General features: G+C 36.9%; 1 protein-coding gene across 14 annotated transcripts; it reads right to left on the bottom strand.

Annotated features, from left to right (window-relative positions):
- Window positions 1-8,647: 8,647 nt before the first annotated feature.
- On the bottom strand, window positions 8,648-12,528 carry LOC110940103. Of its 14 annotated transcripts, none has more exons than XR_004894230.1 (9): window positions 12,338-12,526; window positions 12,060-12,206; window positions 11,474-11,567; window positions 11,091-11,296; window positions 10,910-10,982; window positions 10,451-10,599; window positions 9,430-9,749; window positions 9,302-9,331; window positions 8,648-8,991 (listed from the first exon to the last, which is right to left on the bottom strand). XR_004894230.1 is itself a non-coding variant. In XM_022181663.2 (6 exons), the coding sequence occupies exons 3-6, from the start codon at window positions 11,498-11,500 to the stop codon at window positions 9,625-9,627; spliced, it is 318 nt and encodes a 105-aa protein (XP_022037355.1). In that variant the 5' UTR covers window positions 11,501-11,567; window positions 12,060-12,206; window positions 12,338-12,526; the 3' UTR covers window positions 9,117-9,624. The 14 variants fall into 14 exon arrangements, 1 of the variants encoding a protein (XP_022037355.1); XR_004894231.1 differs by having other exon boundaries at window positions 9,302-9,320; XR_004894228.1 differs by lacking the exon at window positions 8,648-8,991 and adding an exon at window positions 9,115-9,166 and having other exon boundaries at window positions 9,302-9,749.
- Between the last annotated feature and the right edge of the window lie 14,391 nt (window positions 12,529-26,919).

Genomic DNA, 26,919 nt, shown 5'->3' with positions numbered 1-26,919 from the left:
GTCAACATATCTTTTGGAGTATGGTTACACCAGAGGCAAAATAGAGACGACACTCTTCACTAAACGAATCGGGGATGACGTAATGTTGCTACAGATGTATGTGGACGATATCATCTTTGGGTCAACAAATGAGGAGCTGTGCAAGGAGTTCGAAACAATGATGAAGGCAAAATTCGAAATGAGCATGATGGGAGAGGTCACGTTCTTCTTGGGATTGGAAGTAAAGGAAAAAGAGGACGACATTCTCATTCATCAAGTAAAATACATAAGGGATATACTTGCAAAGTACAACATGAACGACTACAAAGTGGCTAGCACCCCGTTCGCCTCACAGACTGAGCTTACTTTAGATCCTCAAGGAAAACCTTCAAATCCTTCTATCGCTCCATGATTGGCTCTTTGATGTACTTAACAGCTAGCAGACCTGACATTATGTGGGTCATCTGTCTTTGTGCTCGATTTCAGACAAATCCCAAGGAGTCTCACGAAACTACTGTAAAGCGCATCTTCCGCTCTCTTAAAGGAACCCCGAAACTTGGTCTTTCGTATCCTAAAGATAGTAATTTTGATCTTATTGCTTATTCTGACAGTGATCATGCAGGTTGTAAGGTTGATCACAGGTCTGTCTCAGGAGGATGTCAATTCTTGGGAAATCGTCTAATCTCGTGGCAAAGCAAGAAGCAGACAACAATGTCCACCTCTACTGCTCAAGCAGAGTACATTGCGGCCTACAGTTGCTTCGCAAGTCCTTTGGATACAAAATCAGTTGCTGGATTATGGAATCAACATCATGAAGACTCTTATATTCATCGATAATGAGGCGTGTCTAGGAATTGTGAAAAAATCCTATCCACCACTCCAGAACAAAGCATATCGAGATTCGCATTCACGCAATTCGAGATGCTTATGAGAAAGGATATATTCAAGTGGTGCCAGTGGTTACAACACAACAAAGGGATGACATCTTCACGAAAGCCTTTGACAAAACCCGCTTCAACCAGTTGGTAACCTGGTTGGAAATGGTTAATTTCCTTGAATGGAAATGAAATTTGTTGCCTATCACTGTTTGTAGATATTCTATCTTTCGTTCATATTTTATTTTGTTAAAAAAACGTTCGTTTAAAGTAAAACAAGTATCTTAAAACGTTGCCCGCCAAAAATATTTTTCTGTCATTTAAAATTTCATTTTCGGGCAATGGACTTACGAAAATAAAATTTTAGGGGGGAAGAAATCACAGAAAATCAAAAGCTGAATGCTTGTGTCAGACACCTGTTAAAAGAAATGATACAAAATTGCTAACACTTCGATTTTCTTGAAAAACAGAACACAAAAGGAATCAAGGCTGGTAGCAATGACGTGTCAGTAGATTTAGCAATACTGACGAGTAAACTACAATTAGGCGGCAAAAGATAATGTCTAAACAAGGATTCTGGCTTTCCACAGCATTATGCATCATTGTGGGTAACACATTGCGGTATATGGCTTAATGGTCTTGAATCTTGCGTTGACAGATTGCCAAAGTCCGAGATTTTGGGTCTTTAAATTGGTTAATCATTTGGGGATATCATAGTCACTCTTTTGATGCATCCAGATATATGTTGACCTAGACACGACTATGATATCTTTTCAAAAGAGCCAAAAACGGCCAAAACCCAAAATTGAAGAAGCTTTCATAGAAAGTGATTCAAATGCGAAATGCACAAATCATACCATTTTTGGTATCTGTCTCAGCCCTCCCTCGATAGATTTTGGTCTCTCTGCTGTACGAAAGTACTGAACTGGTCACCAACTATCTACCGTTGAAAAGCAAAATGAATGAAACCAATATACTCACCTGTTATGAGGAACCTTTGCGCATACCTTGATCGCGGGTGTATGTCTTGAGGCGGGACTCACGGGCATAATGTTTCTACTTCCGATAGCCTGTGTGGGGGCCATAGAATTCTTGTCAATATTACCAAAACATGATAAACAAGCTCACCAAAAGCGTGTTGAAAGAATGATGCATAGATTTAAGCGAACAAACGTACTGGCAGTTTTTTTGTGCCTTGATTTGCTAAAAAGAATAATTACGGATTTGACAAGAGTTGACAATGTGATCTTTTGCAGGAAAGTCGACAAGCGTTAAAAGAAAAATAAAATCAGTGAAAAAGGAACCTCCCGGTTTTTGAAATGAATCTCGGAGTCCAAATTGCCTAAGTTTTAAGCTTTTGAATATTTTCTAAGTTTTCTTGCCTTTTAAAACATAATGGGCGCGTTTTTCGAGAAAGTTTGAAATTTTCGAGCAAAATTGATTTGGTTTTTGAAAAGTGTTAAACAACCTAAGAGACGCCGTAATTAAACAACCGGCGTAATTATAATTCCGCTGGTAACCGCCTACCATCTATAAAAGGTCTCAAACTGTTAGATTTCAAAACTTTCAAAAACCCAAATCACTTCTTCTCTCATAATCACCGAAAACCCTCACTTTCTCTTCATCTTCACATCTTTTCTGTCTTGTTCAAGAGTGGTTAGTCTCAATTCAAGGTAATGTAGTTAATATTTAACATTTGTTTCATATCATCAAGTTCACTCAAGCGTTTTGACTACTAGATCTCTCTAATTTTGGGATTGTTTATTGAAAGTGCTTAAGGGTTTCTTAGAATATTTTCTTGACAAATCACTTGTTAAATGACTGATAACCAAAGGATGATAGGGGTTAAGAGACAATATTTTGATTGTTTTTGTTCATAGTTCGTGAACTGATCATGATCGGTCTTTGAAGATAGGGTTTTAAGTGGGTTTATGAAGAAACTGATGACGCCAACGTAGATAATTTTGAATGTGGCGGAATTAAGGAGACTAAGGGTTTTCACCTAAAGGTCTCGAATGCGAGTTCGAGCAACCGGCGAAATTGACTATTTCACCGGTTAATCAGCATAGACATACGTCTACGCTGCTTGTTCGTATCGTGAATGGACCTCATCTTCGCCGACCATCATCAGCAGAATTAAGCATATACTGAGTCATCCTATTATCATTGTTCGTGAAATAGTCTAGTCTATCTAATGTGACTAATCATCATTGCTGGTGAAAATATTTTGATTTGATAAAATTCTCGTGAACCATGCAGCGAAGACAGTAGCGGATTTATAAGGAATTTTCAAATTCTGTTTTCTGTTCAAACAGTCTTTATATTATAAATATTTTGTTTAATATCCATTATAAATGTAATACTATTATATTCATTAGTAAGATTTTAACACACATACACACACACACATATATATATATATATTAAAATCTTTTATGAATATTATTTCTAAGTGTCGTTTACTCTTATCATCCAAAATGTCTAATTTGGCATGTTTCCTTGTTATTAGCAGAATGGTGAAACTTGTTAAGTGGGATAAGACGTTCAAGCATAATCAACCAATCAAGCTTGATCCTGCACCAAAGGATTTTGAAGATATGGCTAACTGGATAAGATCTAGCAAAATCAGTTATGCAGTGCAAACAGAACTCATTATACATCGAATCCACATTTAAGAATTCTGGGAAACAGCTAAGGTTGAAACAGTTGAAAAAGTTAAAAGAATATCAGCGACGGTTCGAAACAAGCAAGTTATTGTTACAGAAGGTAGAATTCGAAGGGTGTTAAAACTTGGAGACAATCACCATGATCCCATTAGTCTCAGAAAAGAAAAGATGATATATTGGATGGTTTTCGTGGCATGGGTTATGTGGGTGATTTTAGACAGAAAAATGAAATTAAAAGAAATGGCCTCACAAGAGACTGGAGATTCATTCTGCACGTAATCACAATGAGCGTAGCGCATCAAAAAAGAGGATATGATGGTTTAAACCTAGAATGGTCAGCTGCAATGTTGAATTTGTGCTTAAATCAAAAGTTTAACTTTTCAGGGTTGATTTTCATGTAAATGATTGAGAATGCAAATCGAAATACATGGGCGATGTATCCTCGGTTTATACAGATGCTCATCGACGACCAACATCCCAAGCTGCCACACGAAGGTAATCCTTATCAGTTCCACCTCCCTACCAGTCGTCAGCTCACTGAGATCAAGGCAAATGAATGGGTGATGCTGCATGATTGGATGTATATGGCTGAAAGACTCCCTCTAATAAAAGCATCTCACAAAAAGTATAGGGAGGGGATCAAAGCAAAGCAACAAAAGGTCGTACAAACAGAGGAACATGAAGAAGAAGTTCAAGAAGAAGAGAAGGAACAATTGATAAGGAAAAGGAAAGGAAAGCAACCGGTAGAAGGTGAGCCGTCGAAGAAAAAGAAAACTACTCAAAATCCTGAAAGGCTTATGAGCGCAAGTTTTAGAGCAGCGGATTCCCAAGCTCAAAGGGAACACATTGAAAACGTGCGCGCAATTCACGCCATGGAGGAAAGAGAAAAGAGAGAAAAGAAACAAGCAAGACGTGAGATGACGGAATCCGAGACTCCTGTTGTGGTGACCGAAGAAGAAGAAAGACTGGATGACTTCGTTGAAAATCTGATAGTTGATCCAGACGAAGCAACTACTATCAAAACACCACCGCGGTAGAAGAAGTAAACTGAAGAAAGCTCGTCAAAGCATGTTTAAGTGAAACCTACCAGAATCACACAATTTGTCGTTGCTCCTCAAAGAGTTCGTCCATTTCAGGATCTTTACGACAAGCTGGTGAAAGATATCGGTGTAAGGCCAGCCAGAGAAATCTTTCTTCTCAAACATCAAATTCATGACACAAATGTGTTGAGAGAAAAATTGAAAGAACAAAGAAAGAAGAACAAAGAGCTGCACGCCTATGTGTCAGAACAGTCAAGGTTTGTGAGATTTCAACAGCATGGAATGGAGATGTTATACAAAATTCTAAAGGAGGTATGCTCAAAGATAAAAATAGAACCGATGTTCTCCATTGCTGAAATTTTTTACTATGAAAAATTCAAAGAAGACGAAACAAAAAGAAAAGCTGAAGAGGCGGAAGCAAAGAAAAGACGTCTCGAATCAACAGAAAAGGTTACTGAATAGGATGAAAGTGAGGATGAAGAGGTCGATCGAGACGAAATGCCCTCAAGATTCGTTCAATGGGGTTTAGAGGAAGATGTGTTGTACGAATTTGAAGATGGAGAGAAATTCACACCACAACATCCTGAATGGTTTAAGAAAGAACGTGAAAAGCTGCCCGACTTCTATCAGGTAATTACTGTCGAAAAGACAGAAGTTACTGACAAGATTATAAGCTAGATGTACAACAACTTCAGAGGGATGTTTGTGGTGAAACGACGTGGTGGGGTAATTCAATACTTCAAGAATGGGTTCGACTTCCAATCACTTCCCAGGTGGGATATTCGGGAGCTCGGCAAATTGGATATGTTAAATCCAGATCGAAGCAGCACTGGGGTAGATTTCGAGCGTTTCATCGCAAAAGAGTGCAATCGAGGCTTCTAAAACCACAAAAGATCCTGTTATGGGTAAAGGGAAGGTGACTTGGGTGATCGACCCTGCAAAAGTTGTTACCAGAATCAAGCTCCCGCCATAAGTCCCTGTCTCTCTAAACAATTTCAAGAAATGGCCTAGGGGTGATATTGCCTTTATGAGAAGTAAGGGATATTGGTTTTTTGAAAAGTTTGAATTAATGTGAAAATTGATATCTTTTAAGATGGTTTTTATTAATGGTCTTGGTGGTGGCGTGGGAGTGCCAGGAGGTTTAGGAGGTTTGGGATGGTGAAATCTCTTTATGCCTTTATGAGAAGTAGGTGAAATATCTTTATGCCTTTATGAGAAGTAGGTGAAATCTCTTAATTGATAAACAAAATATTTTTCAATAAACAAAATATATAGGGTAGGGTTCTAGAGTGAACACTAGGTTGAGAGTGAACTGTGTGAACTAATTTGGGCAATTGGATTACATCATCTAGAGATTATTAAAAAATGGCAAGATTTTAATTATAATTTTGTAACTCCCCTTTAAAATAAATGACAGAAGGGTAATTGTGTCTTTTGTAAATTGCATTTATTAAACAATATAATCGAAATCCCTAAAATCTCTCAAATTTCCGTATATACAAGATACATTGTTGTTAGTGTATACACATGTGTACAATCTCGCTAGTATCAGTTTATACAATATAACAGCTGTTAATTTATACACATGTGTACAGTCTCGCTAGTATCAGTTTATACAATATAACAGCTGTTAATTTATACACATGTGTACAGTCTCTCTAACTATCAGTTTATACAAGATACACAACTGTTAGTTTATACAAATGTGTACAGTCTTTTATACATCTGTGTATTATATTCAGAAATGGTTACATATGTGTATATTAATAACATATAGTATATTAGGCATGCACACGAGTAGATTCATATAAAAATTAGGAAATTAATAAAAATGAAACATATCACATGTATGCAAAAATAAATAACTTCATCACGTATTCAAAAAAAAAATTAATACCCAAAAATAATTACAATTTCAATCTCAGAGAAATTTTTTAATGTTTATTGAAAATTATAAAAAGTTAAAAACAATGTATAATGATATCTATATATATGGATAATAAAAGAAAAACGATATTCAAGTTAAAATTAAAACAAAATCAATGGATAAAGAAATAATGGAGAAATAATTTAAAATGAGAGAGAGAGAGAGAGAGAGAGATAGAGAGAGAGAGAGAGAGAGAGAGAGAGAGAAAGAAAGTTAAGAGATAAGAAAATCAAGGGATTTTAATTAAACATACTTGGATAATGTCAATCTTACCCTTTTAATCTAAAAAAAATGATCAAGGGCCAAGATTAGTTGACACCGTTCACTCGTAAGAAGTTGTTCGCTCTTGATCCTAATCCTATATATATATATATATATATATATATATATATATAGGTAGAGGATCCTGTAAAAAGTGCTCAAAGTGTAAGAAGTGTGAGAAGTGTATTATAACACTATATATAATACTATATAACACCATATAAACACCGTATAACAATATGTAACACCATATAATACCATATAACACTATGTAACACTATATATCATTATATAACAAATATAACACTATAGGTTGTCTGATAGCATGTCTATGATAGATGTATAGTGTTATATTTGTTATATAATGATATATAGTGTTACATGGTGTTATATAGTATTATATGGTGTTACATATTGTTATACGGTGTTTATATGGTGTTATATAGTATTATATATAGTGTTATAATACACTTCTTACACTTCTCACACTTTAGGCCCTTTTTACACTATCCTTACCCTATATATATATATATATATATATATATATATATATATATATATATATATATATATATATATATATATATATATATATATATATATATATATAGGGGATGGATCATGAGAAAACTAGTTTAAATGAGAAAACCAAAAAACTAACTAAAAAAGCCTAAAAAACATACCAATTTTTTTTATTTTAAAAAAAAATCGCAGGTTTTTATACATGAAAAAAAATTTTCAAAAAAAAAAAATAAAAAAAAGATTTTTTTTGTTGTATTGCACATGTGCACTATTACGGATATAGTGCACATGTGTAGTACACATATAATGCACATATGCAATAAAACAATTTTTTTTTGAAATTTTTCTATATATAAAAACTAGCAATTTTTTTTATAAAAAATTGTTAAAAAAAAGAAAATTTGGTATGTTTTTTAGCTTTTTTTTAGGTTTTTTTAGTTAGTTTTCTAGTTTTCTCATTTATATGTAGTTTTCTCATTATCCTCTCCCTATATATATATATATATATATATATATATATATAAAATTTGGTATGTTATGTTTTTTTAGCTTTTTTTTTAGGTTTTTTTAGTTAGTTTTCTCATTTATGTGTAGTTTTCTCATTATCCTCTCCCTATATATATATATATATATACATATATATATATATATATACATATATATATATACATATATATATATATATATATACATATATATATATATATAGGGGGCCGCTAGAATGAGAACCACCCCGAGTTGTAAGAACCGCGAGAACCACACCATCCGGGTCGCCGTTTACCATGATTTTTTTTTACATATCACTTAGGTTGGTGAGTTTAGGGCAGTAGAGATTCATCTCTCTCTCTCTCTAGCCTTGAGGTTCGGTTATGTGAAATGAGAGATGGGAGTATAGTTTTAGGGGGAGATATGAAGCGTTTCAAATTTTGAATTTTCCTGAGCCCCTTAAAGTCCCGCTCATTTAATCTCCAAGTATTTTAAGGCTTTCATGGGTTGTACAATAAGTATAAAGACTTGTACCCCGTGTTTTTCTTTTTTGAGTGAAGGGTATTATTAGAAAGTTGATTTACTTTTGATATTCATGTGCTTTGAACACTTGTACATCATGCATAAAAGTCGGATACGTTGTTAACGGTGTTCAAACACGTTTCGATATCTCCATTTACCACCCTGACAGTGCTTTGTTCAGGATATCAGGATTGGATCGAACACTCGTTAGCGTTCACCATTGTTGGGGAATCAAAGTACCGCCAGTATCAGTCATGCTACAATAGGTGGTGGGGGCAGATCAACAAACGGGTTGACCAACTAACCACAGATACGTTATTTATTCAACAGCCAATGCATGGAGATGAGTATCAAGTATCAACAATATTGTTACATGACAACTACTAAATGGTATACTTTTTCATACAACTTAGAAAGCAAGTTCCAAAGAACAATATCCAGTTTATTTTGTATTGTAGTTTAAACAAACAAAACAAAAGTAGAAAATGACAAATGGCAGTGAGTTTTGGTTTTAACCAATATGATTATTAGTGTAGAATCCTGATGATGCTGCTGCTCCTGCGGCTGTATTCTAAGAAACTGGAATTGGGAGAGTCACACCCTGGCTTCTCCTCATTTGTTTGCATTTGCATTTGCGTTTGCCATGTTGAGTTTGAGACTCCTGATGCTGGCGCAGAAAGAACAATTGTAGATCCATTTGCTTTCGCTACTTCCTGAAACAAGAAACATATACTTGAAAAATCACTTCAAAACATTGCATTCAGAGCAAAAACAACTAAAATTAATCCTTCTGTATATAAAAATATCTAAAGCCAAAAAAATGCTTAAAAACTCAAACTTGCCCGTGAGCTTTGTTTTGTCATTGTCTTAACTCATTCTTTTCAAGTTCTGCCAACAAAAAAAAAAAAAAATGTATTTGTTTAAGTACAAACTTACCAAAATGTAGTTTAGAAAACCAACATTAAATCTTACCAGGTTATGAATCAAATTAAAGATAAACAACAGAAGAGAAATTAACCATACCATCTCAAAGCTGGGCATGCTGTTCCGTAGCTTGCAATTTGCAAACATAACGTAGCTTGCAATCAGCAATCAGCAATCCACATGAATTTAAATTCTGATCGAAACCCTTTGGGTTATTGGAATCATACCTGAGGTGAAGTTGTCTATGATCTGAACAAATATTGCATCTGTTTCCCTCGCCAGAGCTAGGTTCTACTTCTGTATTGCTTGAATACCACTGATTGTGTCGGATTTTGGGTCACTGAAACCCTGTAATCTCCCACAGTCACCATCTGCTACAAACTCCTTGAACCAGTCAGCATCAAAGAAGCCTCCGGGTGCGATTATAAGAGGTTAGACTCGACACCCTCATAGCTTTTTTGAACTATGTTTTTAGGGCGATTGTGTTCGGAAGCATACTGAGATGCAGTTACTCTTGTTCCAACTCCACTTCCGCTTAACTCAGTCCCTACAAGATAAAAAATGATAAAAATCAGACCTGTTTATTTTGACCCATTTAGTTACAAGTGGGTCGATTCGGGTTATGTTTTATTTATAACGGGTCAAACATGTACAATAACAGAATGCATGAGTCAAAAGTCATGCAAGGTGTACTATTAAAGGCTAACAATGAAAGAAACATGTAACTTTCATCATTGGCGATCTAAATCCAACATCTTTTTGTAGTGCTTTAGTCCCATAACTCTTTTCAACTTATTAAAAAGGTTTAAATAGTTGGGTTCAATTTGTAATTTACAAATAATAAAATCTCCCAAATCATTTTGTTCAAACTTTTGGATTTATTATTGAAATTAAAAAATATCATATTGACACCATATTTATTTATACAGTTTTTTTTTTGAACCGCAAATTATTCCGGAGGAAACCCAATGAATATGGGAAAAACCCCCTTGTGGGAATTGAACCCAGGACTTCATGGTTCCTAAGCCTTATCCCACCCTTAAAATGCCTCTAGGCTATAATGCCATGGGCTAAAAAACATATTTATTTATACAATTGTTTGGGGTCAACCGTGCCTGACCCTTTTGACCCGTTAAGTGAACCATTTTGACAATTTTGCAACCTTTAGTTAACATCATATTCGCTAAATATGTAAAATTCTTGAATTTGCAACGTGTCGATTTTGACCCGTTAGGCGAATAAACTTACCGAGGTCCCAAGCGTACATGGCGTAATTCTTTTTAACCGTGTAGCGTATAAAAGATTCAGCATTTGCAGGATCCCAAGGTCCTACTGCTGAACCATCGGCTTGTATTGTCATGCCAGCAAGTGCATTCAAACTAAAAATAGTTTCAGCCCTATATGCAAACCATGATTAATTGATTATAATCCATTACAATTTTGTAGTGGGTGGAACTGAACCTGCTATTTCTCGTAGTTAACTATTGATGTGTTAGGTTTTATTTCTTCAGTGTTATTATATAAAATTAGGGTTCTTAAACTTGTAGCTGGAGATCGCCCTTCTCGAATTGGGTTGTTTTGTTTATATAATTGAATAGTTCGTTTGAGTCAGATTCTTAGATCTTAACATAACGTTTAATGTATTAACATATAATCATATCTAAAAATTCAAAAACAAAACCAAATACACATAAGCAACCATATAACCTTTCAGTAGACGGGCCTGCAGTATTCCATCATCCCCCTCCAGGTGCGAATGCGGCACCAGCATCCATCCAACCTTTAAAAGATTCAGCAGCGTTAAAATCACAAACGACAAAAACATTCAATTCAAATAACAAAGAGAATCAAACAAGAAACAATATTTAGCAAGAGAACTACATTTTACCATAGTTGTCAAAAGCGCAAAAGGCGCGCACCTAGGCGCTCGAGCGCAGCGAGGCGAGCTTATAGCGCCTGGTGGTAGCCTAGCGCGGGTAGGACTTGTGATATATCACTTACTTCTTTGCCATCTGGATTTCGCATCACTACACTGTCAACAACAGGAGATTTTCTTGCCTTAGCGTGTGCATACTCTGCACCAACTGTATACACCTACAGCATAAGCAGTAAACAGTGAGCAAGATTTTACACATATGCATAACAGCTAATTGACTACCAAGAAGACAACTGAAATGATACCTAAGTCCTCAGGGTTGCATAATAATAAAAATAATATCCATATTTCAAGAAAAAAACATGAAAAGGTATTCAATCAAGAATTTAGATAACCTTAACATCTGTTCCTCCAGTTGGCATAAACTACTCGTATACATAAGAACCGTCACGTCTCACTCTTGGGACCTCTGGATGGAACTCACTTGATCTGTTCCAAATTAAATACAAAACACACATAGCAGTCATGAAAGAGAAGATTTAGCATTAAAATCTTATTATGTTTTTCAACCCGTTACATAATGACAAACAGGTCAACATTTAAATGGTTAACATTAAACTTAAAGAGACATTTACATCCATCGCAGTCAAGTCACTCATTGCAAATCATGACAAGCTATTTAACAACACATTTGCATAACAAAATTGATAGAAACTGAAAATTAAAGCTACAAATAAAACTCTCTGTTGATTTTTTTTCTTGATCCAGTAGTTGCTTTAATAATTTATAAAAACTCGAAAATACAACATGAATTTATACAAAAATCATGAAACTTAAAAGAAACCTGAAGCATAAAAGCATCAGATCTGAACCAAAATTTCAGAAAAATGAGCAGTAGCAAATGGGACCTTCTTCAAATTAGACGAGCAATGAAAGGGAATCGAGCCTCTCTGGTAAGACATTTTAGGGTTTAAAGGTTACCTTCGTGGTCCCATGTTATTTCGATCTAATTTAGAGCTGTAGTCGCTGAGTGCTAATCTTCGACGGATTTCACAACGACATCTGATCTTGCTGGTACACTCATCACCGATTGATCTTGACTCAATGGTTGCTTACATCAGCAAAGCCCTAAAAACAAAATCAAGATCAAAGCTTTGATTTTAGGTTGACGATTTCTGAATAAAAGACAAATCATGGGTAGTTTTGAGTTCTTGAGAAAAAAACTAAAAGTTGTCGATTCAAATGGAGAAGTATGATACCTGGAATGAAGGACAAGCCTCGATTGAGGCAGCGTAACAAGGAGGGGATAGGCGGTTTGAATCCTCACAGATCTGCTCATGAAACGGGTCTGGTGATAGATCTGCCATGGTTTTCTTGAGTCGCCGAGAGAGAGAGAGAGAGAGAGAGAGAGAGAGAGAGAGGGGTCTGATGGTTCTGTGAGATGTGTGAGTTGTGGAAGCGATGAGAGAGAAGGAAGGGGAAAGGTGGATCCGTGTGAAAACAAAATCATCCGTCAGATCACGATCCGTGTGAATAATTGAAAGAAAATGGACGGCTGATGATGGATGCAGGTGAAGGGTAAAAGTTTTGTGTTTCTTGGTGTTTTAAGTCTTGTACATTGTGCATTGAGTATGTTTTAAGTACATTTTTTTTCCAATCTTATCCTTCGGATATGCTTTATAAAGTAGTATAGATATATATAGGTAGAGGATCCTGTAAAAAGTGCTCAAAGTGTAAGAAGTGTGAGAAGTGTATTATAACACTATATATAATACTATATAACACCATATAAACACCGTATAACAATATGTAACACCATATAATACCATATAACACTATGTAACACTATATATCATTATATAACAAATATAACACTATAGGTTGTCTGATAGCATGTCTATGATAGATGTATAGTGTTATATTTGTTATATAATGATATATAGTGTTACATGGTGTTATATAGTATTATATGGTGTTACATATTGTTATACGGTGTTTATATGGTGTTATATAGTATTATATATAGTGTTATAATACACTTCTTACACTTCTCACACTTTAGGCCCTTTTTACACTATCCTTACCCTATATATATATATATATATAGGGGATGGATCATGAGAAAACTAGTTTAAATGAGAAAACCAAAAAACTAACTAAAAAAGCCTAAAAAACATACCAATTTTTTTTATTTTAAAAAAAAATCGCAGGTTTTTATACATGAAAAAAAATTTTCAAAAAAAAAAAATAAAAAAAAGATTTTTTTTGTTGTATTGCACATGTGCACTATTACGGATATAGTGCACATGTGTAGTACACATATAATGCACATATGCAATAAAACAATTTTTTTTTGAAATTTTTCTATATATAAAAACTAGCAATTTTTTTTATAAAAAATTGTTAAAAAAAAGAAAATTTGGTATGTTTTTTAGCTTTTTTTTAGGTTTTTTTAGTTAGTTTTCTAGTTTTCTCATTTATATGTAGTTTTCTCATTATCCTCTCCCTATATATATATATATATATATATATATATATATATATATATATATATATATATATATATATAAAATTTGGTATGTTATGTTTTTTTAGCTTTTTTTTTAGGTTTTTTTAGTTAGTTTTCTCATTTATGTGTAGTTTTCTCATTATCCTCTCCCTATATATATATATATATATATATACATATATATATATATATATATATACATATATATATATATAGGGGGCCGCTAGAATGAGAACCACCCCGAGTTGTAAGAACCGCGAGAACCACACCATCCGGGTCGCCGTTTACCATGATTTTTTTTTACAACTAGATGTGTGTATTATAAAAACATTCGTAAAAAAAAATTTTAAACGCCGCGCCCGAGGGTGTAGTTTTTTACATCACAAGTTTGGTGTTAAAAAAAAAGAAAACAAGAAAAAAAAATAAAAACACCAAACTTGTGGTGTAAAAAACTACCCCCTCGGGCGCGGCGTTTAAATTTTTTTTTTTTACGGATGTGTTTATAATACACACATCTAATTGTAAAAAAAATCATGGTAAACGGCGACCCGGATGGTGTGGTTCTCGCGGTTCTTACAACTCGGGGTGATTCTCATTCTAGCAGCCCCCCTATATATATATATATATATATATATATATATATATATATATATATATATATATATTTATATATATATATATATATATATATATAATAGAGTAAATTTTAGTTTTCATCCCCGAGGTTTGTCTATTTTAACGATTCCAGTCCAAAAATCTAATTTATAATAAATCCAACCCTGATATTTGCATTTCTTAACGCTTTTCATCCAAATGGTTAACTTGGTTTGTTTTTCTGTTAAGTCTTGGCTAATTGACCATAATACGGACTGAAATGAAAGTTAATTCTTATATATATATATAGAGAGAGAGAGAGAAAGAGAGAGAGAGAATGTGTATGTGAGAGAGATGCATGCATATTGAGAGACATATATAGAGTCATACAGAGAGAGGGCTAGAAACTTTACATGAAAGTAAGAGACTACTTTATGCTATGGGCGGACGCACATTATAAACATCAGTATCACATGATATCAGTAATAAAAGTTTATGTCTTTATGGTACTTGCGAGTTTACCCGCACGTTGCGGCCGTTCAGTTTTTCTAAAAAATACTTCGTAATGTATATATATTCGCCAATCCCAAAAAGTTACATTATAATTATTTTTAAAAATGTAATTTAGCAGACTCGTTCCTTCTCTCCACATCTGATCTAATTAATCTTATAATCGTATTAAATACCTTTTATCATGCCCTAAACTAAAATAATATAAAAGAGTAAATAATCATAAACCTCCTACATATAGTGATAGGTTTTAAATTTAAACGTTATCACATATAGTAATTATCAAAGTATATATGTTCTTAGTTCTCCCCCTATCAGTCGAGATTCCACACAAACAATTAGCTTAAAAGGTAAGAGTAAACATAAATTAAATGATTAAGGAAATGTAGGTTTAAAAAGGGAAAAAATGAAGTAGTGTGGCGTTATGTATTAGAGTAGTAAAAAGACTCTTTTATCCTTAATGAAGCATGCCCAAGTAATAAAGTTGATGTTATTTACTGTCACACCCCCAAAAATCCACAAGCGGGGTATCACCACCTGGAGGCGTGACTGACCAGGATGAAGCCACCAATCATATTGAACAACATAATTAAGTAAATAAAACCAACCACAATATAATTGGTGTCCAAAAGAAAGTGACCAACTTTAAGTCAACAGCGGAAACATAAAATGTAAAACCCAAACGTAAGTAATAAGTTCATAAAGTTTAAGTGTTTAACATGGAACTCAACAGTCCATGTCCCACAACGATCACTCCTCCCTGTGCAAGCTCCAGAAGCACCTAACGACCTGCAAGGCATGTAACAACGAGTCAACAACAAAGTTGAGCGAGTTCACAGTTGGGTGTTCGTTTTAAGTTGTTTCAAGTACATTGTTTTCCTTTAGCTGGCTGACTTGCCGTGGGGGTTACCCCATAGTTAAAAATATGATTAACCAATTCCTTCATTCCCAAACCATAACCAGTGGGGGCTTCCCCATGTGAACCACTAGACCGTTACCATATCGATAACTGACGAAGGTAAGTTGTGCCCTACGTCAATGTCTATCATCATTGACTAAGTGCCCAAATCCATTAGTACACGCCCGTCCTACCGGCACGGTGTGAGGCTTGTCAACCCTAATAGCGGTATTAACTAATGACCCGCTCGCCATTGGCCCGTCGATTAAGTTGATATAAAATGAGGGACTTATGATAGAGTTTTGTCTAGTAAGTTTAAGGTTGTTGTCCTACGCAAGGAGGACGAACATACGTATTCTACTCAAGGAGAATACGCAGGATTAATATTGGCATTCTACCCATGGAGGATGGCGGTACATATCCTACCCAAGGAGGATATGTAGGTTCCGTTTTAATTCTTTAACCCATTCCCAACCACCGGGAATCCCATGCCTTAGAAAGTGTGTGAACTCACCTTGGTTTGCTCGGCAGATAACAAAATGGTCACTCGAGCTATATATGGTCAACCACGTCCTAACATGGTTACCATACAAGTCAGGTCTAGGATCAAGTAGTGCACATAGGTTTACATAGCACTAACATGTTACACACGTAATAACAATGGCAAACACGTAAATCATGTAAAACAGTCAAGTCCACATAATGTTTAACTTATGCGACATAGATGAGTGGGCTGTTATGGTTGTGCAGATCCAACCATCTTGTGCGATCCAAAGAGTGAAGCCCAATAACAATCGGCCCAACCTGTTGTGCGTCTAGCACAACCTTGTGCGACTCACAACAGGTTGTGCGATTGGAAACCAACCCGGCCCAATGTCATAAGTAACCCAACAAGTACACGGCCCAAACAATTAACAGAAATCAACTTGTGCGGTCCATTAATCCTTGTGCGACCCGGATTAACTTGTACGATTACAGTTGTCTTGCGCGACTGAGGTTTGGGCTTTAAGGCCCAACATCACACCAAAATTCAAACAGTTGTGTGTGTGGCCCAAGACTTGTGGGATCGGCACTGTCTTGTGCGATCCACAGGTCTTGTGCGATCATGCATTTCATAGTTGTATACTATGCTTTATGTGATTGTACCCAGCTTGTGCGATGCACTTCATCTTATGCGGTCGTGCATAGCTTAGTTGTACTGTAAGCTTTAAACTATTGTACCCTAACATCTTATGCGGTCGTGCGACCAGCCTTGTGCGATCAATTACATTATTCCTACAATCATGCAATTCGATTCTCTAACTTATCGGTTTCCATAGTTGCAAACAATCAATCAACAAAATCACAGTTTCTATCCAAGCCTTTATTCGATCAAATCAAGGTTTTCATCCATTAATTTCTATGAACCCTAATCATGTTCAGGGCATAACAACGATTCATAACAATAAGCTATATTAATACGGTTCATGTTCTTTGATTACTAGCATGCATCCTATCATGACAACACAACAAATCGTCTAAACATAAACACATCACAACTGATATACATACATTTGGTTCTCCATCATCTTTAGCATCATACAATTATCAATCCTACCATGATCTAAGTATACTACACACATGAACCAATTTTCATGAACATCAACCCTCATCGATTTACATTACAATCAAACACACATCATCTCTAAATCACCGTGTATAACATATAGATCACAACACTATCTAACAAAACAATAATCACAAAACACTAACCGATTAGGAGGTAAAACAAGGATGATCCGAACAAGAAGGCTTCGAGAGAAGGGGATGTTTGCCGTCGGCTTAGAGAGAGAGAACTAGGGTTTTGTTTTAGTGTGTGTTAATTGTTTTGAGATTTATAGGGATTATACCAATCCTCCTAAGTGTGTTATGCGAAAGTCATAGGGGCCGGCCCATACTTGGCTCCCCTTTGGGTCATGAATTCGGAACACATGCTAGGCCAAGAGTAAGAGATGTACTATCGAGTTGTGCGACCCAAAAGAGCTTGTGCGATTGCATTAGTGTTGTGAGACCACATAACATATATACATACTATACATATAACCACATAACATAATAACCATAACATTCAATCAACGCGTCACATAATCACATAACGTTCACACCGGTTACATCAAGACACAACGAAATGTTTGAAATACGAGTTGCTACATTATCCCCAAGTTGAAAGAAATTTCATCCCAAAATTTAGCACGTACTCACTGAGGAAGCTAGTTAAGTTGCGTGGTTTCCTGGTTTTCCTGGGGTGTCACATCCTTCCCCCGTTGGTTTGGAATTTCGTCCCGAAATTCCGCAGTAGCTTCAGCCTCAGTAGTGGTTGTATTTTTCTCAAACATTTGTGGATTCTTTTGTTTTATAAGGTCTTCTCATTCCCAGGTAAACTCTGGGCCACGACGGGAGTTTCAACGAACTCGAACAAGAGGAATTTTAGTGCGCTTGAGAACCTTAACGTCTCGGTCAGTAATCTCTACTGGTTCCTCGCCGAATCGCAGCTGATCGTCGATAGTGAGCTCCTTCAAAGGAACTATGAGGGTCTCATCTGACAGACACTTCTTCAGATTCGACACATGAAATACGTTGTGAACTCCACTGCGTTCTGCGGGTAGGTTTAGTTTGTAGTCCACTTTGCCTATTTTCTCCATGATTTCGAAAGGTCCAACGTATCGTGGGTTAAGTTTGCCTCGTTTGCCAAAGCAAACCACACCTTTCCAAGGTGAAACTTTGCGTAGCACTCGATCCCCAACCTGGAACTCGAGTGGTTTCCTGCGCTTATCAGCGTAGCTATTCTGACGGTCACGAGCTGCCGCCATTCGTTGCCGTATCTGAGCAATCTTTTCTATTGTGTCTACTACATGTTCTGGGCCAGTGATTTGGCTGTCGCCAACTTCCGCCCAGCAAAGTGGTGATCGGCATATACGTCCGCACAATTCTTCAAACGGAGTGGCCTGGATACTGTTGTGGTAACTGTTATTATATGAAAACTCCACTAACGGGAGATGCTTTTCCCAGCCGTTACCAAAGTCGATTACACATGCCCTAAGAATGTCTTCAAGGGTTTGGATGGTGCGCTCAGACTGCCCATCCGTCTGCGGATGATAAGCGGTGCTCATGTCTAAACGTGAGCCAAAGGATTTGTGCATAGCTTGCCACAACTCAGAAGTAAAACGTGCATCACGATTGGAAATAATAGAGGTTGGCACTCCGTGCCTCGAAAGCGGCCAAGGTAGAAAATTTGCTCCCATTTCCATGTCGGGATCTCTGGTTGTTGGAGTAGGCCTGATGGTTTTTGGTACTCGGTTTTGACTCTCGCACAAGTCAAACATTTACTAAATTAAGTTGCTATGTTGGCCTTCATGCTAGGCCACCAATACGTAGTCTTTAAGTCGTGGTACATCTTATCCGAACCAGGATGTACTGAGTAACGAGACTTATGCGCTTCATCCATCACAAGTTCGCGTAAGTTTCCATAGAGTGGGACCCATATACGCCCTGTTACGTAGTAAGCTCCGTCTTCCTTTTGTTCTAACCGTTTCCTTGATCCTCGTAAGGACTCAGCCCTGATGTTCTCTGCTTTCAATGCTTCAACCTGAGCATCTCGTATCTGAGTAGGAAGACTAGATTGGATGGTAAGTTGTAACGCTCGCACGCGCTTAGGTGTAGTATCCTTTCGACTGAGAGCGTCAGCCACAACATTGGCTTTGCCTGGATGGTACTTGATCGCGCATTCGTAATCATTCAAGAGCTCGACCCATCGACGTTGTCGCATGTTTAACTCCTTTTGCTTGAAGATATGCTTGAGACTCCTGTGATCGATGTAAATGGTGCACTTGGTACCGTACAGGTAATGTCTCCATATCTTAAGAGCAAAAACCACTTCTCCTAATTCCAAGTCGTGCGTAGGGTAATTCCTTTCGTGAATCTTAAGTTGGCGTGACGAATAAGCAATGACTTTATCTCGTTGCATCAACACACAACCCAGTCCTTGGATTGACGTGTCGCAATAAACCACAAAATCATCTGTGCCTTCAGGAAATTAGAGAATAGGTGCGCTACAAAGTCTATCCTTTAAGTGCTGAAACGCAGTTTCCTGTACATCACCCCAACGATAGGTGACACCCTTCTGAGTTAGTGAAGTGAGAGGTTGCGCAAACTTGGAGAAATCCTGGATAAACCTTCTGTAGTAGCCTGCCAAACCCAAGAATTGGCGGATTTCTGTTGGTTTCCGGGGTGCAGGCCAGTTCTTGATCGAGTCTACCTTGGATGGATCAACATGAATCCCATCCTTGTTTACCACATGGCCTAGGAAATGGACTTCGCGAAGCCAGAAGTCGCATTTCGAAAACTTGGCAAAGCTGCTCTGCTCGAAGGAGTTCCAAAATAAGTCGTAGATGCTGCTCGTGTTCCTCCTGACTCTTAGAATAGATCAGGATGTCGTCGATGAAAACAATAACAAACTTATCCAAGTAAGGCTTGCACACTCTATTCATAAGATCCATGAAGACCGCCGGTGCGTTTTTCAGCCCGAAAGGCATGACCAAAAACTCGTAGTGCCCATAACGAGTTCTAATTGTTGTTTTGGAGACGTCCTCATCTCGGACTCTCAGCTGGTGATATCCCAATCTCAGATCAATCTTTGAGTAGAAGCTCGACCCTTGCAGTTTGTCGAACAAGTCATCAATACGCGGGAGAGGGTAACTATTCTTCATGGTTACCTTGTTGGCTTGTTGAGCTCGCGATAGTCAATACACATTCTGAAGGTACCGTCTTTCTTCCTCACAAACAAAACTGGAGCTCCCCAGGGTGAAGAGCTAGGCCGTATGAAACCCTTATCCGCGAGTTCTTGTAGTTGCGTAGATAGTTCTTCCAATTCTGATGGAGCTAAGCGATACGGTGCACGAGCTATTTGATGCGAGCCCAAGTGTGGAGGAGCGGGCTGTGACAACTCGACCTTTCAAGGTTAGTAACGTGATCCTAACTCCTTGATATTCCTCTTTGAAGTGTTTCATGCTCCGTACTTGTATGATTCCGTTTAACGATTGTGATAACATTGTTAGAAATTTATATGTTGCTTATTGGGCCTCACTCTTGTTTTTTTTTGTTTGGACTATTAATCTAATGAGCCGCAACCCAAACCCGTGAAGCCAAAGAAAACCCGATGGGATTAGAAGCCCAAACCGCTGCCACCATCGACCCATAAGTTAACAATCTTGCACGTTATTATGGCAGCCCAATTAGGTGGGCTTGAGCCCATTAGGTTCGGCCAAAGGGGATTAACCGCCCCAAACTATTATCTTTTATGTACGCGTAATATATTCTAATTATCACAAAACTCAAAACATAAAACCCTACTTTCCTTCATCTTCTACATACGGCAATAGAACCCACCCTCCCTCAGTCATGATCACTAGCACCGGTTAGTAGTATCTCATGTCTGTTTAACTTGTTTTGATTATATGTGAACATGTATTGAGGTGTTTAGATTGGAGCATGATCCTAGGAACTATATGTGAATTTCATGAGATCTGAATATATGTGAATATTGATGGGTTATTAAAATTGTATGATATAGTTATGGGATATTATACTATTGGGAAACTGAAATATAGTTTGTGTGATGTAATTAACAAACTTAATATGATTTGATCCCTCTCGGCTACGTATAAAGTATTGGCATGTGATTCTGAATATTGGATGTTATTACAAATGTGCATGTGCAATGTAACAATGATGTGTGATCAGTATTAGCTTATGACTTCAAGACTATTTGATGATTATGCTTGTCAGCTAGTTTGCAGCCCAATAAGATAATATTACGAATATAGGGCTGATATTAATATGTAATCACATGACTTGATTCAAAACTTCAATCAACAATTAATAGCATGTGACATCTGATAAGGTTGAAACCTCATTGGACCATAATGTGTTAGTGGGTTGTAAAGGTATGATCTATTAAATCGGGTATTAAAGGAAGTTATAATCGGCTGGGTAATTGTGCCAATTTAATAATGCTCACCACCTATGATCAAATGACTCCCTATTTTTATGAAACACAACAGTAGGTTGAATATTTGTGTTATGAGCCTTAGAGTCTATCACATGCTTTATTAGTGGGACACGATCTCAGGCATAGTATGGTAGGTTTGCAAATATAAAAGTTATGTTTGGTATCCACTAGAAAAAAAAAACAATGTGTGTGTTTATGAATTAAACTCAACTTTGATGTTCAGTGAGTAGCTTGACATGCATGTGGGACGGTTGGAATAGTATGTGAATAAAATCCATGATTCATGCATAATGATATTGTTAATAAATGATAGAATATATTTTAAGGTACAAAATAGGTTGGAGTTATTGTTGCTGAAAAACTATAATGAAACTTGGGCTAGAAACATGTGGGCCGCACCATACAGTAAGGCCCTAAGTCCATTTAGAAATAAAACGTTACTGGGCCATGAGTAAAATATAGATCGCACACTTACATCTAATAGCACAGTCCATTGGGTTTTTATATATGGTTGGGCCGAGTACACACATGGGTCCAGATTGTAACTGGGTCGCACACCATGGAATGGGTCATTAACTAGATTGAGTTGCACACTTTTATGAATGATGAGTAACTGCTAAGCGTCTCGTGAAGCATGACCTTGTGATGAGAACTTGTATATAACTTGAATCCGTGCTATATGGTGTTAGGGGTTGTTGTACAATAGGATGTCTTGTTACGACTTGTATAATGACGTGTGTATTACTTGAACACTATGTGTGCAATGTGTATGAATAATAAGTGATCAATGTGCATACGAAACTGACTAACTCTGGTAACCATGGTAGGGTTGGATTGACCACTTTTGTTAAACGAGTAACTAATCTTACCGAGCAAACCAAGGTGAGTTCACTGCTCTTTTCCAAGCATGCATCCCGGGGAGGGATATCGGGTAACATTCCGGGGAGGAATGCTAGTTATTGGGATGTTTGTTATTATTACTCAGTTTCTATCACGTAAGACCCCTTACATCTACCGACAGTTGCCGAGGAGGCAACGAGGTTATTAGTTGATAGCGCTATTAGGTTTGGCACCCTCACACCGTACCTGGGAGGACGGGCGTGAACTAATTTCCTTAAAGCATGACCAATGTTTTGATAGAGACATTGGGGTTGGGCAAATACATCTTGTAGCCATCTGCGGTAATCGAGTTAATAACAACATCAAATCAAATTGTTAAACAGTTTTATACATATACCTGGTAACTAAACTCGTTAACAAAACTTTGAACTCACCAGCGTCGTCTGACACACTTGTTTGCATGCTTGTAGGTCGTTAGATGTCTTGCATTGGAACTTGCTGTCTGGAGTAGCTGGAGTGGTCATGGGTCGACTGGAATGTCACACCCTGGCTTTGCGGAAGCGTGGTTAATTTGGAGTGACTTCTTAATACCATAGCTTAACCATAACAAAGCTATATGAATAAAAACCATGCAAGATCATCCATTCAATTAAGTTTTAAAATCTGAAAACAACAACATTGTTTTAACGGTAACTCAACCTAACGACATAAACATTGTTTAACAAACATTACAAACTCAAACATGACACAAACACGGTTTAAGGACTGTGACTTGTCCAGGAAAGAGTCACATTCCCTAAACCCCGGATGACCTCGTACTAGTGCAGCGGGAAAACGTGCCATACCGTGCCAGATCCTTTAATTCCCTGAAATACATGTAAGTTGAAAAATCAACAATAATGTTGAGCGAGTTCTTGTGTAAGTGAGTAAATAAACCTTTGTATTTATCAAAATCCTGGTATGTAGCAAATAAGGATAAAGAGATCACCAATGGTTTGCAAGGCCATTGATATGTGTGAAATGCAAGTAGGAAGGCTCAAACCTAGCAGATTTATGTGCCGGGTACAAAGTCATCCCGAGGTCCGTTATGCTGGGCCTGGGACTGGGACTGGGCTCGCTACACCCAAATAGATCTATCTGTAGGATCGTTTGCTGACCCGATGAGTCGATCAGAAGAGGTCTTAGACTAGTTCAGAGGCGGAATTCATTGAATTAGTCTTCGTAAAGCTTGATTTCACACTTTAACGTCTCCTTTATTGATTCTATAACAGTTTACAAGCACATGGAGACAATTCGGACAGAGCTTCGCTTTTTCACACACATCCGTACTCACTATCTGCTGGAACCACCCATATGACACCTATATATAGGAGTCAGGAACCACTCATATGGACATGTCCATATGAGCGAACCTACCAGTTGACATATGGGCGGTCCACTTAAATGTCACAAAAGCGGTCCGACTCATTTACCCTATAAGCGGTCCTAATACTCTAAACACATATACAATACGATCAACCCTGTCCTAAGACTCGAACTAAGATGTAGTCGACAGACAACTGCACCAACAGACTCCCCCTTGAATGTTGACGGAATCTTCAGTGAGAGTCTTCAAGCATTTCCAGCTCTTCACTCTTGTTCGGTCTTCTTCAGGAACTCTGCCTGGGATCAAATCTTCTTCAGAAATTTCTTTCTGGAATCATATGCCTGGATCTTTCTCTGGATCTAACCTACATCAGACTCCCCCTATCATCATGCTGGGATCTCTGTCTGGAAATCGTTATCACCATTGAAATCAACTCCTGGCTTTCTCTGTTTAAGCTCTTCTCTGGTTCTGATGTATCTCCTGGCTATTCGTAGCAACAGGATCAGAAACCTGCAAAACTCAACCATACTATTACAAACTAATACAATTTGCAATTCAACTTAATGAATCAGCAAATCATATAAGAAAAATTATGAAGATCAAACTGTAGGTTACCGTTCAACTTAGTCATCAAGTTAATGAACCAATTTTGCATTTCAAATCTTCACAATTTAACACTCTCTCTCAAATCACAAGTTCAACATGTTTAGCACTTGAAATGTCGAAAATCAGTTCTTCACACTCTGTTGTCGAAAATCTTTTTGTAATTTTCAAATATCAAACAAAAATACAATATTTTTGGATTTTTGAATTTTGAACAATACAGAAATGAACACTATTTTTGAGAGATTGTGCAAGAGGATCATATCGGTTTTTTTTTTTTTTTTTTTTTTTTTTTTTTTTTTTTTTTTTTTTTTTTTTTTTGAGACATATCACCAACACCGTTGATCTTGATTAATCAGCAAATGTTAAAAACAAATTTACTTCTGATTGTCAGTATTGTTGTCCACTTAAACCTCTACACAAATTTTCAATTGATTCAAGATACGTATTTAATGTATTAGCACTTAAACTTATTTAAGTGTCCCACCTCTTGAATATACTCCCGTATCCAGATCCCAATATTCTGATCTACAGGTAAGTATAACTACAAATGATATCTGTATATAAATTAGGGGAAAAATGCGAGAACTGAGGGATCTCAGGTCAGAACTTCCGTTCAGCAGAGAGATATCAGCTTCGACTTAGCAGTGGGTCCCCTTTAGAGGATCTTTTCAGCTACAACAACTGATCATCAATTTTATTGTCTAATCAGCTGAGGGCTTTATGCTATGTTTCAAGCATATGAAGAAAGTATTAGCCAGGGACTAGGTCAGAACTACCGTTCAGCAGAAGTCCCGGAATAATACCCCAGACATCAATTGAGTACAAGAACCTAGTATTCCAGAATAAGAAACCTTTCAAACGAGATTTCAGGGGTTACCTATATATCCAAGTAGTGTTCCCCACAAAATAAGTAAGTTTTGATTTTATGTTTATATCTCGAATACAATTTACTAACTGTGTGAAGCCTACTGACACATCATTAGTAAGACTTGTTTAAAAACAATTTTGTCTTTACAAATCTCTAGCATGCTGTGATAGTCCACCGATGTACTATCATCTCCTCTTTTTGCAACAAAACTCATTTTCATTTTTCAATTTTTTTAAATTTTTCAAAATTTTCTTACTCCCCCTAAAATCAAAATATGTTTCAATTTTGATTTTCTGAGGAAAAATTGAAAACAAACTATACAAGAAATATGACAACATTATGTGAATCACCTCAATTCACCATTCTCGTGCAAAAACAATCAGAACTCCCCCTCACAACAAACTATTTTCCCATAATGATTTCAAAACACTTAAGTTTGTTTCAATCAAAATGGTTTTTCCGGAAAAATTAGTTTGTGTTCCAACCATTTGTAGATTCGGGGTTATCTCTTCATTTTGTTTTCTTCAAACCTTTTAAAGATTTAACATTTTCAGTTTTATCATAAACCATCAGTAGAAAATCAAGTACAAATTAATGTCCCTGATTTACCACGTACGAGGCGAAAAATCACCAAAGTGAAATTTCTCAAGAAATGTGCCGATTCATGATCCACGATACCATCTTGGGATCTCCGGCAAGTCAGGTTTTTCTATTTAAACAATTTCACCCAAGCCTGACTGCCCTTGGGTGATTTTGAATTCTTGCTCAACAATGGTGGAAAATTTGCATCATCCATTGCTAAACCTGAATTCTCCTTTTTTACCTCAACCAAAGGCTCCCCTGGTTTTAACGAACCAGAATCATTGCCTGAAGGTGGCTTGTCTGATTTTAACCTATCAGATTCATCGCCGACATGTGGCTCCTTTGTTTCCGAAGAAACAGATTCATCGCCAGGAAGTGAAAACTTCACTTTCTTCTTTTTCTTCTCCTCTTTTGTCCCCAGATTTGTATCTGATGAATTCTTTTTGCTTGTCTTTGCAACTGAGGAAGTAGATTCATCAGAACTATTATTCTGTTTATCCCGTGAACCCGAGGACAAAATCTTCTCGAGATACTCTCTCGCTTTCTTTCTTTTCTTCCTCAGTCTGTCTTTCTGCCCCTGTGAAAGCTTTACTTTCTTTTCTTGAGTTGACTGTTCTTGAACTTTGGGTTTCAGAACCTTCTGTTCATGGGGCTTGACTTTGACTGGAATTTTTGCCGATTTCTGAGAATTAGCCCTCAATCTTTCATTCAATCTCCTTGGGCAATCTCTGGCAATGTGACCTTTGATGTTGCAGTTGTAGCATCTTCTGGTCTCATAACTCCAACTCCGGCAGTTAACAGCAATGTGTCCATGATATCCGCAGCTGTAACACACTCTGTTATCGTACCTATCACCATTTTGAGTCCAAACGCTCAGATCAAAGCATTGTTTGGCTTGGTGATATTCTTTTCTCAAACATGCTGGATTTGGCTTTGAAGCACTGTGGTCCGACCTGCACCACTTATTACCTACAATTTTTGAATTTTCATTTTTTATTTTTTGTAAATTTTGTTTTTGATTG

This window comes from Helianthus annuus, chromosome 5 (genome assembly GCF_002127325.2).
Source record: "Helianthus annuus cultivar XRQ/B chromosome 5, HanXRQr2.0-SUNRISE, whole genome shotgun sequence".
In the NCBI taxonomy this organism is placed as follows: Eukaryota; Viridiplantae; Streptophyta; class Magnoliopsida; order Asterales; family Asteraceae; genus Helianthus; species Helianthus annuus.
This window is presented reverse-complemented; position numbering and strand designations above follow the sequence as displayed.

Coding starts and splice junctions, on each gene's coding strand:
- LOC110940103 (XM_022181663.2), bottom strand. CDS start 11,500: ATGCCAACTGGAGGAACAGATGTTAAG. Junction 10,983..11,203: donor GAAATCCAGATGGCAAAGAA/GTAAGTGATATA, acceptor AATCTTTTAAAG/GTTGGATGGATGCTGGTGCC. Junction 9,750..10,909: donor GCAGGCCCGTCTACTGAAAG/GTTATATGGTTG, acceptor TTTATCTTGTAG/GGACTGAGTTAAGCGGAAGT.